Source organism: Capra hircus, chromosome 19 (assembly GCF_001704415.2).
Source record: "Capra hircus breed San Clemente chromosome 19, ASM170441v1, whole genome shotgun sequence".
NCBI classification, from domain to species: Eukaryota; Metazoa; Chordata; class Mammalia; order Artiodactyla; family Bovidae; genus Capra; species Capra hircus.
The window spans coordinates 39,517,566-39,532,078 of NC_030826.1; the positions used below are offsets into that span (position 1 = coordinate 39,517,566).

The 14,513-nt window shown below is 39.1% G+C and overlaps 1 protein-coding gene across 8 annotated transcripts in view; it reads left to right on the forward strand.

The window, feature by feature from the left end:
- CDK12 (cyclin dependent kinase 12) overlaps positions 1,537-14,513 on the forward strand; it is a 58,210-nt gene continuing 45,233 nt past the window's right edge. For 7 of the 8 annotated variants that reach the window (XR_310802.3, XR_001296879.2, XR_001919743.1 and 4 more), the window contains exons 1-2: positions 1,537-3,159; positions 7,827-8,711. Coding sequence is in view for 4 of the 8 variants with exons in the window: in XM_018065003.1 (XP_017920492.1) it covers positions 2,114-3,159; positions 7,827-8,711 (1,931 nt within the window). In the remaining 4 variants the exon portion in view is untranslated. The remainder of the gene's footprint in view (positions 3,160-7,826; positions 8,712-14,513) is intronic. The other variant, XM_005693744.3, reaches the window with a different exon arrangement.

Below are 14,513 nucleotides of genomic sequence, written 5' to 3' on the forward strand. Positions count from 1 at the left end.
TAAATGTATAACTGATTCACTTTGCTGTACAGCAGAAACTAACCTAACATTGAAAAAATAAAGTTTCTACTGCTGGAATGATAAGCGGTGGGACAAGTTGGAAGGTTGGAGGGAGGTTCAAGATGGAGGAGACTATGTATACCTATGGCTGACTCATGTTGATGTATGGCAGAAACCAATACAATACTGTAAGGCAAGTATCCTCCAAATAAAAATAATTAAAAACAGGATTTACTTGACCAAAAAAATAATAAAATTCAGTTCCATCACTCAAAGTTTCTACTGCTGATATGATGGTGGATTAATTTGGATGATGAATTTTATTCTTCAAGGTTTTATTTGACACATCACAATTACTTCTGTCATCTCTACTTTTCCATTTTGTTGTGGGTGCATCCTAGGTCAAATACTTGATCTCATTAAAAAAAAAAGATCAGAGTAATTTTGCTGAACTCATGCCAATGTTTAATAAAGCTGACCAGTCACTTTGTCTAATTGACTCATTAAATTTCCTACCATCTGCCATCAATGTTAGACAGTGGTGGAGACCTTCACATCCAGGCCCTTTTGCAGCAATGAGTAAGTCACCACACCTGCGTTCAAGTACTAAATTGTATACTTTTTTTTCTTTCTTTTTTCTTGACAGTATTAATTTTACTTCTACAGATGATTAAAAAGCGGTTAGGTCTTCCTTTTTCTTTGGCCTTGATGCATGGCTTGTGGGATCCTGGTTCCTCCACCACTGATAGAACCGGGGGTCCTGGCAGTGAGAGCATCTGAGTCTGGTTTCCTTATCTTTAAAACAGGGATGAGGCAAATCGTGTTTTGCAGGGTACTATGGGAGTCAATAATAATTTAGCACGTAGCTGTATAGGCTACACAAGTTCCAAGAATTGTTAATACTTACGGACTTGGGTTGAAATAGCACCACATTCGCCCTTTATCCAGTTGACAATATTAACACGCTGATACTTAAAGAAGTTGTATAGAATATGCAAAAATTGGGGCTTCCCTGGTGGTGCAGACGTTAAAGATACACTTGCAATGCATGAGACCCCGGTTCGATTCCTGGGTGGGGAACATCTCCTGGAGAACGGAATGGCAACCCGCTCCGGTATTCTCGCCTCGAGAATCCCAAGGCCAGAGGCCGGATATAGTCCAAGAGGTCGCAAAGAACCGGACAAGACTGAGCGACTAAGCATCACACACACACACAGACACACACACACAGACACACACACGCACACGAAAATTAGTTTGCGCCGAAGCGGATTATGTATTTGTTCAGTGAGTTATCAATAAAGTTTCAAATTAAAAAATTCTCCCTGGTTCGTTTTAATAAAGTTTTGCTCAAATGGCGAGCCCCATTCTTATCGCGAGAATCTGGCGGAATACTCCTCTGGCTGGAGACCTGCTCTCGCGTTGTTTGAGCTAGCAGCGGCGAGAGGTGAAAGGGAAGCACGAAATACCGCGAGATTACTGAAGATTCTCGCGGTATTTCTTGGGATTACCCCCTCCCCCCGCCTTCCTCCTAGTGCCGTTTCGGTTTAACCTAGTGTGTGACTGTGAGTCTGTGTGAGGGGCCGAGTGTGTGAGGTACTTAGGTGAGGCGGAAGCTAGAAAAGGGGCTCCCTCAGGAGCGAGGGACAAAGGGGGCGTGAGGCACCTAAGCCGCGGGACCCCAGCGACAGGAAGCCGCCCCGAGCCGGGCTACCGGGTAGGGGAAGGGCCCGCGTAGTCCTCACAGGGCCCCAGAGCCAGAGTCGGCCACACAGCACCGAGCCGTCGGCTTCCTACTTCTTCGACCTCCCCGGCGTCTGGGCCTGAGGATTGGCTCGGCGTGGGGAGGAGGAGAAACAGATTCGAGCAGCTACTCGTTGTCTCGCAACTCCACTGCTGAGGAACTCTCATTTCTTCCCTGGCTCCTTCACCCCCACCTCATGTAGGAGGGTGCTGAGGAGACGGGAGGGAGGAGGAGCCTGGACTACCGTCCCTTCCCTCCCCACCCCCTTGTAGGGGCGCTTTGGTAGGCGTGGGGCTGGGGGGGAGGGTGGGGGTTACTTTTTGGAGTGCTGGGGAACTTTTTCCCCTTTTTGAGGCCAGGGGAAAGGGAATGCCCAATCCAGAGAGACATGGGGGCAAGAAGGACGGGAGTGGGGGAGCTTCTGGAACTTTGCAGCCGTCATCGGGAGGTGGCAGCTCCAACAGCAGAGAGCGTCACCGCTTGGGGTCGAAGCACAAGCGGCATAAGTCCAAGCACTCCAAAGACATGGGATTGGTGACACCCGAAGCAGCACCTTTGGGCACAGTTATCAAACCTTTGGTGGAATATGATGACATTAGCTCTGATTCCGATACCTTTTCTGACGACCTGGCTTTCAAACTGGACCGGAGGGAAAATGATGAACGTCGCGGGACTGATCGCAGTGACCGCCTCCATAAACACCGTCACCACCAGCACCGACGTACTCGCGACTTATTAAAAACTAAGCAGACAGAGAAAGAAAAAAACCTGGAAGCCTCCAGCAAGTCGGGCTCGACGAAGGACCGGATATCAGGAAGTTCAAAGCGTTCAAATGAGGAGAATGATGACCACGGGAAGGCTCAGATCTCGAAAAGCAGCAACAAGGAATCCAGGTCATCCAAACTCCATAAGGAGAAGACCCGGAAAGAACGTGAGTTGAAATCGGGACACAAAGACCGAAGTAAAAGTCATCGGAAAAGGGAAACACCCAAAAGTTACAAAACCGTGGACAGCCCTAAACGGAGATCCAGGAGTCCCCACCGGAAGTGGTCCGACAGTCCCAAGCAAGATGATAGCCCCTCCGGAGCTTCTTACGGCCAAGATTATGACCTTAGTCCCCCGAGATCTCACACCTCTAGCAATTATGACTCCTACAAGAAGAGTCCGGGAAGTACCTCTAGAAGGCAGTCAATCAGCCCACCTTACAAGGAGCCTTCCGCCTACCAGTCCAGCACTCGGTCACCCAGTCCCTACAGTAGACGACAGAGGTCTGTGAGTCCCTATAGCCGGCGACGTTCTTCCAGCTATGAAAGGAGTGGCTCTTACAGTGGGAGATCACCCAGTCCCTACGGTCGAAGGCGGTCCAGCAGCCCTTTTCTGAGCAAGCGCTCTCTGAGCCGGAGCCCACTTCCCAGGTGAGCTATTTGTCTAACAGTCCGTTCTTTCCTACTGTGGCTTATGAGGAACTGGGGATTAGACCTGTTAACATTTTGTGGAAGCCCCCAGTGTTTGGCATTGTCTAGAACACTTTGCTGTTGGCTAGTCATAATGTAGGTGAGACTGGTCTCCCCTTAACCCAGAATTGAAGAGGAGAGTTCACATGTCTAAAGCTGCTAAATAAAGGTAGGTACTTCCAGTGCTGGGACCTTCAGCTGTAAGCTCCTATGTGAGAAAAATCATAGGCTTCTGCTTACTGAATGCATGGAGTTGATACTGGCTCCCAGAGTTTATCCAGTTATTTCGGTTGCTTTGTCTTAACTTTTCAAAATTCACTTTGGAATTAGTGCTTTAGGCTTTATTGGACCTGATTGGAGATTTCATTTGTGTTATTTGAGGCTGTTTTCCTAGGTCATCTACCATTTGCATTGTCCATCCACTGTGTCTCCAAACCTGTAAGTTTATTTCTTTATAGACAGTTTTTTTGATAACTTACCAAAGACTCCCATCTTTCATGTTTCTAGTGGGAATTAAGCTGAGCTCTTCCCTTTTATGTTATAACCTGGCAGAAATTGGTTCCAAGGATACTTTGATTTTCTTTACAAGCATCACCATTGACTATCTTGTGACCACAGCAGTTTTCAGAATCTTTCTTTTAAAAAATGCTAATAGTATCTTCACTGTGATATTTTTGGTGATAAAGCCATGTTAGTTTAAAATTTAATAGTTGGAGTGAATTGTCTACAGAAAACTGTTCTTGTTCCTAAGTGATGAGGTGTATGTACCTCCCTATTTGTAGTCTTATCATTTTCCACAAAAGGAGAACTTGAGTTTAGGAGTCACATCTGAGTGGAATCCTAATCTTGTTTTGTAACCTTTGATGTATAATTTAATTTTTCTGTGTGTGAAATGAGAGTAATAACTACCTAGTTCTAGAGTTGTGAGGTTTAATTAGTAAATATGAGTGCATAGTCAGGTACAGTGCCTGCTCAGTAAATTTTATCAGTGAGTGAGAAAAATGTTGAAAACTAGTAGAGAAATTAGAAAAAAATCCATGCCATGTCTTTTATATGTAAATGTGAGTAACTTTTGCTGACTTAAAGTTATAATTATTCATAAACTAGTTTGAATTCATCAAGTTAAAAGAGTTCCTAGCTGTCAGAGTATGAAGTTCCTTAGGCTTTCCCCCTGCATTTTATTATTGTAGTCAGGACTCAAATATGTACCACCCAGATTCTACAATTAATACTTGATATACATTTTATCATTTCTATCCATCTCTTCATCAAGCCATCTTCATTTGTTTTGATTCATCTCAAAGTAAGTTGCGTACATCAGTATACTTCACTATAAACACTTTAGCATGTACACCGTTAGCTAGAGTTCACTTTTTTTTTCTGGAGGAATGAGAAGTCAATTTATATACAGTGAGGTAGATGTCTTAAGTGTACTATTTGTAAAATTGCTTGGCTTTTTTTAAGGATGCCTAAGAAATAGTCTCAGAATATTTTAGAATCACATTGAGGCTGAAACAAGTTTCAGTAAAAACAAGCTGCTTTTGCAGTAATTCCTTTTGGGTTCAAATCTCAAGTTCTCTCTTCCTATACTCAGTTGAGAAAAGTTTTCAATTAGCAATAATCGTGCCTCGGATAAACCTCATTGGCTACAATACTGCCACTGCACAAAGCTTATACTCACTTAGTTGAAATTAGTGCAGTAATGGTAAAAATCAATCAAGAAAGAATTGAAAACACAACATGATCCTATAGGACACAAATATAAACACTAAATAATAATCCTGGAGTCACACGCACATTTTTAGTTGGCTAGTAAAGAGCATTACATGTTTGTAGGTGTGCAATATGTGCATATGTACATATTTTTCCTCATTCAGTTTCTTAGGGTAGGGAACATATAGATTTATAGTCTTCTGGGTTATTATTATTTATTTATTTATTTTGCCTTGAGAGAGACAGTCAGAATTAAACAAGCGATATCATTTTTAAAGACTGAAAATGCTTTGAGAGAAACTTTGAAGATCTTTGCATCCACCAAATTAGTAGTGATTAATAGTAGCAATTTCATTTCAAATGGGTGGAACCTAACTTAATTCAGGGAAAAAATACATTTGTTATTGAAGACAGTTTTGTTCACTCTTTGAAGACAATTTACCTATTTGTTGTCCCCTTTTTACCCCCTTTTTCCCTTAAAGAGTGGATCTGGACCTCAACTTTAACATTTATGTAACTTAGAGCCATCCAAATGTCCTGTTACAGTAAGATTCTGTTCAGAAGTTAAAGGATTTGTAGCAGAGTTCTTTAGGAAGATTAAGTCATGCTGAAAGATTAAAGAAACAGTGGGTTGTAGGGCATGTTTCTGACATTACTTAGTGTTTTCCTAAGATAATGTTAGTTTCAACCCAGTCTGTAATTTAGAGAAAGCCTCTTGTTTTAGCCACTTTATTTACAGATGTATTAGTTTTCTTAAGAGTAACTGGGTATTTAGTAAATCCATTTAACTAGTTTCATTGTCTTGTATCCTCATGTTCATATAAATGTTGTTGTTTGATACCAGTGATTATTTTATATATTAATTAACTTTTGGAAGAAATTTCCAAAAGGCATTATGGGTATAAGAAAATCATGACTAACATCATGTGAGTTGTTTCCCCTACCATGTATATTCTGTTTGTTTTGAAACATTTTGAATCACATCAGTCTTACCAATGATCAACCATAAAAGGGAGCTATTGAAGATCTGAAATGGGAACAATTTGTTTTAGACTATTGGGCAAATTATGTTTTGTCCAGTCATACTTGATACATTGTGTGCCTGCTAAGTTCCTTCAGTTGTGTCCGACTCTTTGTGACCCCATGGATTTTAGCCTCCCAGGCTCCTCTGTCCATGGGGATTCTCCTGGCAAGAATACTGGAGTGGGTTGCCACGCCTTCCTCCAGGGGATCTTCCTGACACAAGGGTTGAACCTGCGTCTCTTATGTCTCCTGCATTGGCAGGCAAGTTCTTTACCACTAGCACTACCTGAGAAGGCCGGTAGTACATTTGACTTCATTAAAAAGCAAAAAGAATTAAGAGGGGCTTGGATTTTAATTTAGAATAATCTGCCTTTTAGAGTCCCAGATTTTACTTTCCAATCCTTTCTTAATAATGGAGAAAACAAGTTGAGCATGCAATAATACCTTGCTTTATGAATTTCTAAAATGTTTATTGGAAATCATTTTATATTTGAAAGTACTAGAAGTCATCATAGTTTTAAGAACGTCTAATAAATTATTTTGTGAAGACAGTTTCTCCAGTTTATGTAGTTTGTAAATCCTAAGGCTTATATCTTGGGAGTTTGTTTAGTATAGGCACAACTTAATTATAAACTGAGGATTCAGGAACAAAATCTTTTCCTGGGATTTCTCAATTAGATAGCTCTCTAGTTTAAAATTTTAGGTTTTAGTGAAGTGTGCTAATTACTACGTTTAGCATTAAGTGTGACTTTTAAAAATCATGTTTTCACTTTATCAGATATTTAAACCAAAATTCTAAAAGTAATCATGAATATGGATATGGGAAAAAATATCCATCCATCTTCTTTCACTTGAATAAGTAGTGGATAATTTTTAGATTATATGACTGAAATATGTTACCATGAAGGATTATTTCCTTCCAATCCATTTTTTAGAGTAAAGAACATTTCTAAATTTATAGAAAAATTCTGAAGCTAGTACAGAGAATTCTTTCATATCCTCAAACTCAGTTTCCCCTAATATTAATATCTTATATTTGTTATAATTAATAAACCAATATTGATACATTATTATTATTATTATTATTATTTGATGGTACCATCCAGTCCCATCACTTCATGGCAAATAGAAGGGGAAAAAAATGGAAGCAGTGACAGATTTTATTTTCTTGGGCTCCAAAATCACTTCGGAAACGGTGACTGCAGCCGTGAAATTAAAAGACACTTGCTCCTTGGAAGGAAAGCTATGACAAACTTAGACAACATATTAAAAAGCAAAGACATCACTTTGCCAACAAAGGTCTGTATAGTCGAAGGTATGGTTTTCCCATTAGTCATGTATGGATGTGAGAGCTGGACCATAAAGAAGGCTGAGTGCCAAAGAATTGATGCTTTCGAATTGTGGTGCTGGAGAAGACTCTTGAGAGTGGGTGCCATGGACTGCAAGGCGATTAAACCAGTCAATCCTAAAAGAAATCAACCCTGAATATTCATAGGAAGGACTGATGCTAAAGCTGAAACTCTAATACTTTGGCCACCTAATGCGAAGAGCCAGCTCATTGGAAAAGGCTCTGATGCTGGGGAAGATTGAGGGCAGGAGGAGAAGAGGGTGGTAGAGGATGAGATGATTAGATAGCATCACCGACTCAATGAACATGAATTTGAGCACACTCCGGGAGATAGTGAAGGACAAGGAAGCCTGGTGTGCTGCAGTCCATGGGGTCACAAAGAGTCAGACAGGACTGAGTGACTGAACAACAACAACAATCTATTTTTAAGATTGCTAAGTACTCAAACTGGGTTTTTTTAGTTACAATTCTTCATAGTTTAACTAATCTTTTTTCTTCCATATTGCTGTAGTCTATCGATTTAATTTTTTTTTTCTTTTTCCAGTAGAAAATCAATGAAGTCTAGAAGTAGAAGTCCTGCATATTCAAGACACTCATCTTCTCATAGTAAAAAGAAGAGATCCGGGTCACGCAGTCGACATTCCAGTATCTCACCTGTCAGGCTTCCATTGAACTCCAGCTTGGGAGCTGAACTCAGTAGGAAAAAGAAGGAAAGAGCAGCAGCTGCTGCAGCAGCAAAAATGGATGGGAAGGAATCCAAGGGTTCACCTATATTTTTGCCTAGAAAAGAGAACAGTTCAGTGGAGGCTAAGGATTCAGGCTTGGAGCCTAAAAAGTTACCCAGAGGTGTAAAATTGGAAAAATCTGCCCCAGATACTGAACTGGTGAATGTAACACATCTTAACACAGAGGTCAAAAATTCTTTAGATACAGGGAAAGTGAAGTTGGATGAGAACTCTGAGAAGCAGCCTGTTCTTAAAGATACGAAAGTACAGGGAACAAGAGACTCTAAACCTGTAGCACTGAAAGAGGAGATTGTTACTCCAAAAGAGACAGAGACATCTGAAAAGGAGACCCTTCCACCTCTTCCCACAGTTACTTCTCCACCTCCTTTACCAACTACTACCCCTCCACCACAGACACCCCCCTTGCCACCTTTGCCTCCACTGCCAGCTATTCCACAGCAGCCACCTCTGCCTCCTCCCCAGCCAACATTTAGTCAGGTTCTTTCTTCAAGTACTTCAACTTTGCCCCCCTCTGTTCATCCAAGGACATCTACTCTGTCCTCTCAGGCAAATTCTCAGCCCCCTGTACAGGTTTCTGTGAAGACTCAAGTATCTGTAACAGCTGCTATTCCACACCTAAAAACTTCAACGTTGCCTCCTCTGCCCCTCCCACCCTTATTACTGGGAGATGATGACATGGATAGGTAAGTTCTGTAGTTAATTGGGAAATTTTAACCCTCTTGATCTAAGTGTAATGTAGTTTTTGTTCTCAAGGCTTTGTCAAAATTCTTCTGATGTATGTCTGTTTATAATGCTTTCATGAATAGGAAATACCTGTGATGTTTGGTTTTCAGTGGAAAAAGTCCTTATGTATGACATGATTAGGAAAAGAGAATTACAGTTTGAGGTCTAGTAATCCTTTTTCTCACAAGAGTATTTATCAATAATTTTGATTTAAAGTTTTAAAAATCATGTTTTTCTCCTTAAATTTTTATGTTGAAAATTTCAGTATTACATAGCTGCAGAAAAATTAACACCTGTATGCCCTTCAGCTAGATTGACCAGTTGTTAATTTTTTGCCATATTTTTTTAACTATAGATATTATGACATTTTTGAATAGTTTAGCATGTCTCTCCTAACAAGAACACTTTCCTGTATAATCACAATACCTATATCACCCTAAAAAACATTCATTTATTGAATAATATCAGTAGCATATCAATAATAATAATATTAATACCCTAAGTGGTCCCAAAAATGTCTTTTATATCGACTTTTTTCCATCTTGATGCTTTAAAAAAATTATACTTAAGAAGCAAAAGAACAATATGTAGAGTCTTTGCTAATTAGAATATAAATTCACAGTGTGGTGATAAGAAGAGCTTTCATTTTAATGAATCCTCTGACTATTGAGACCTGAAATGATTTGAAGCATGAATCTGATTTCATGGAAGGCATTAGGGAAATATATTTGTTTAATTTCTTGGCAGACCTAGCTAGGCAAGTACAACCAAACAAACTTGATTTAGCAGTGACATATACCATGGCAGTCTTCGGGTTATTGTTTTTCTATGGAGATTCTGCCCTCTTGTTATAGAGAATATGAGTTCCACTTAATACAACAAGTTTTCATCGTAAGCACAGAAATAAATATTATCAGTCAGTGCATCCCAGACCAATTCCCAAGCTTCCATTACTTTCCAGGTGATAGCAGTAGTTTAAATAGTGATACATTTCAGCCCTTTAGGTCTATATTTTTTCAGACTATTCTCTGTGCTTTTTTAGAAGGTGCAAGTGCAATAAATGATGGGAAAAGAGACTATTTAAGTGAATGGCTCCATTACTATATATAGTGGTAAATATGATTTTAAAGAAAAATTCCACATGCTCTTTCTAATATTAATAGGTATTAATGAATTCTGCCACATCCTGAGAACTACAAAGGAGAAGAAAAGAACCTGAAATTTATGTAGAAAAATTTGTTTGAGGTACACAATATACTTATCATAGATACAAAATATATATTTTTGTAGTTTTGTTGAAAAAGAAGTCATCCCGAGGGAACCTAGGCCACTATCTTTCCACGGGAACCTTGTTTAAATATTAGTTTACATAGTGGCTAGAATCATATCAGTGTGGCTAGGAATCTTCCTTTTGAAATGTTTACTTGGCTAACCAAGTAGACATTGAACCTATCTACCATGAGTCACGGTAGAGTGCAGATTTGCAGAGGTGGAACAATTTTGATAGAAGGCACATAGAGATTTCTGTCTTTCAGATTGTAAATGAAGGGTAAAGTAAGATCATTCAGTGATTATTTGAGTATGTGTAGCTGTCTTTAAGAACACTCGTGAGAGAGAAGTGAGAAAAATTATTTTTGTTACATATTCTGATTCCAAAAGTATAACTATTTCATTTAATAGTCCTTATTAAAGGTAGAAAAATGGAAGTGAAGATTTCTTCCAATGTCAGTTTTATTTTTTCACTATGTACTAACTTAAAATTCAAGATGGCTTTTCTGTTTTTGTCTTCATTTACTTATTTGGTGCACCCTTTCCATGTACAGCTGCACCTTTCACATGAAAAACATTTGTTTATTAATTTAAAAAAAGGTTTTTTTGGCCGTGTGGCATTTGGGACCCTAGTTACTCAACCAGGGGTCAGACTTGTGCCCGCTGCATGGGAAGCGCTGAATCTTAACCATTGAACTGCCAGGGAAGTCCCGAAAAAATAATTTTATGTAAGAAGACTTTTTAGGAAGAAATCTGAAAGTTGTGAATGGAACTTCTGTTCCTCTGTACTTTATCTCATAGGAGACTGCAGGAGCTTAAATGTTGAGAATGTGACTTACACATCTTTTTATTGCCTGCTGCTGCTAAGTCACTTCAGTCATGTCTGACTCTGTGCGACCCCATAGACGGCAGCCCACCAGGCTCCCCTGTCCCTGGGATTCTCCAGGCAAGAACACTGGAGTGGGTTGCTATTTCCTTCTCCAGTGCGTGAAAGTGGACAGTGAAAGAGAAGTCACTCAGTCGTGTCCGACTCTTAGCGACCCCATGGACTGCAGCCTACCAGGCTCCTCTGTCCATGGGATTTTTCCAGGCAAGAGTACTAGAGTGGGGTGCCATTGCCTTCTCCTTTTATTGCCTATAGTACTTTAAACATAAAACATAGAATGTAGTCATTAAATGTTGATTATTTGAATAAGTAAAACTGCTGAAGGAACCAGGGTCAGGGCATGTGTGAAATGAAATTGGGCATGTAGTTAAGAAATTATTTGTCACATGGATGACATAAAGCTTGCATTAGAGGATTTGTCCTTTTGGGAAAAGAATTAATCTCTCTTTCAAATGTGTGTGTGTGCGTGTGTATGTGTGTGTGTGTATAGTATGTATATTGAGCAGAAGTATAATAGAAGAGTGAATTTTAATTAATGATATTTACAAAAACCTTTCTGATTCACAGTCTGCAATTCTTGATTTCTAGAAGCAAAGGCTTCCAAACATCCACTTTGATATAATGCATTCTTCACAGACATAGCTGTTCATGGGGATATGCTTCTTTTAAGGAGATCATCCATATGCATGCGGCTAAATTGCTTCAGCTGTGTCCGACTCTGTGCGACCCTATTGACTGTAACTCCCCCCTCCTCCAGGCTCTCTCCATGGGATTCTCCAGGCAAGAATACTGGAGTGGGTTGCCATGCCCTCCTCCAGGGGATCTTCCTGACCCAGTGATCAAACCTGCATCTCTTATGTCTCCTGCATTGGCAGGCAGGTTCTTTACCACTGAGCCACCTGGGAAGTCCAATCATCTCTATACTCTTCTTTAAATTTTCAGTTAACCATAGAGAGTTTTTTAAATGTTGTTTTCTTCTCTATTTTTTGGATAGCCTGGTTCATCTGGAGTTTTATCAGACTTGAATAAAGAATAAATAAAAGAATAAAGAGTAATGCCCACTCCAGTACTCTTGCCTGGAGAATCCCATGGACAGAGCCACGGACAGAGCCTGGAGGAGGGGGAGTTACAGTCCATAGGGTCGCACAGAGTTAGACACAACTGAAGCAATTTAGCCGCATGCATATGGATGATCTCCTTAAAAGAAGCATATCCCCATGAACAGCTATGTCTAAGTCTATAGGATTCTTAAAGGCTGTATTTTTAAAATACTGAACTCGTGTATAAAAGACCTATTAAACGTTCAGGTTTGAATTTAGGCTTTTGCTAATAGAATGCTTGTTTTCTATTTCTATTCTATTAGACTGCTAATAGAATGTTTTTAATGTGTTCATTCAAATTTTAATAAAAGTTTATAAAAATAAATCACTTTTTAAGCAACCTTCTTTAAGAGGAATGAGATAAATGGCCATATTTAAAGTGCATGTTTAATCACCCAGTCTCCTCCATCCATGGGATTTCCCAAGCAAGAGTACTAGTGTTGCCATTTCTTCCTCCAGGGGATCTTCCCAACCCAGGGATCGAACCCATGACTCCTATGTCTGCTGCATTGCTGGCAGATTCTTTATTCACTGAGCCATCAGGGATGGGGATATTTAAAGTAGTTTATTTTAAATTTTGAAAATTATAAAAATTAATTTTGGAGAATTCCCTGACTTTTCAATGGTTAGGACTCCAAGCTTCCACTGCTGTGGGCCCAAGTTCCATCCCTGGTCAGGGAATTGAGAACCTACAAGCTGTGTGACATGGCCCAAAATAAAGTTAATTTTCTTTTTGTGTAGTTCATATGTAAATTTTTTTTTTTTTTATTAACAGTAAAGACTTTTCAGAGGTGTTTACATTGTACCTACAGAATAAATTCAGCATCATAAATTCCAAGAGACTATCCATATTCTAAAATTTGAGCACTCTGGGATTTGATTTTTTTTTTTTTAATTATACCCAGGCATTAATGCAACCTTGTCTCCATGAGTGAACCCATCTGCTGGTATAAATGGAGAAGCAGGAAATACTGATACTGATAGGGTGAATCTGTTCTTTCTGGTACTGAATCTTCAAGTAATGACTTGCTGCTGCTGCTGCTAAGTCACTTCAGTCGTGTCCGACTCTGTGTGACCCCAGAGACGGCAGCCCACCAGGCTCCGCCGTCCCTGGGATTCTCTAGGCAAGAACACTGGAGTGGGTTGCCATTTCCTTCTCCAGTGCATGAAAGTGAAAAGTGAAAGGGAAGTCGCTCAGTCGTGTCTGACTCTTAGCAACCCCATGGACTGCAGCCTATTAGGCTCCTCTGTCCATGGGATTTTCCAAGCAAGAGTACTGGAGTGGGGTGCCATTGCCTTCTCCAACAATATTTCTTCCACTATGTTAGACCCTTTCTGCATGTACCATATGTTCTCAGAACTATATAGAGCTTTATTTTAGTGAGTACCCTACACTAAAGGCTAAAGACCATAATATTGCTAAGCATTGGAATTTTATCATTTTTATTTTATGCATCATTATTGCAAGGTTTTTGGTACATGTGGAATTTGTTGAAACAAAATTTAACCTCTGTTTAACTTGTGTGCTCTAAACTGGTAGTACATATCCCATCAAACACTCATTCTTTCTTGAAATAACAGACTGAAATACAATTTTTCAGAAGCAATGTACATTTCACAATAGCAAATAATATTTGAACTCATAAAGTAAATTTTGGAGAAAATAAGATGTAAATGTAAAATATAGAATGAACTTACATGAAATGATGGTGAAAGAATTCAGTTAGTTTAATTCTAGTGACACAGAACCAAGCTAGACTTTATTTTTGAATCATTAATTGAAGTTTATAAAAAGTATTTTGACACAGTAATTGAAAAACTAGGAATTTTCTTTTCTAAATGTCTTAAAAGTTGGGGAAATTTTAAAAATCTATATGACATCCTGACCCAAGAGTTTTCTGGTAACTCTTTTGTTTAAGACTTTGTTTCAGGGTAGAAAAATCTTACTGCAAGTTGGTGTTTGTTCATCACTATCAGTAATTTTAACAGAAAATTTCAGATGATGGTTTTGCTCTACCTTGACTACCCCAGTTCTGGTTAATATGGTACAAACAAGATTCTGTTATTTTATATGATTTTTGAGATTAAAATGATGAAAAATAATAGGAAGTAGTAGCTTTTGAGATTGTATTTCACACACTGAAGGTAGCAGTATGCTTTAAAAAGATACGTTGCAAGGGATATCTGTATTATCCCTTAGATGTGTTTATGGTTCTATGGAAGTATTTATGAAAATTTTCTCTTAATAACCACTTGCTGAAAAAATAGAAGATGTTCCTACTGTGATTAGGATTCTCAGATCCTTTTTAATCTTCTGATACTGTGATGGAATACAAAAGACTATCATGGTTTTATTTCTAGACATGAATTAGTATGCTGCCTATTTTTTCTGAGGACATGCATGGCACAAAATCCTTCTTTTACTCATAAGTAGAGGTGGTTAAAAAATTGGATCTGAAAATTGAATTTTATAATCTATTCCAGAAAAGCCATCCCTTTTTTCCCCC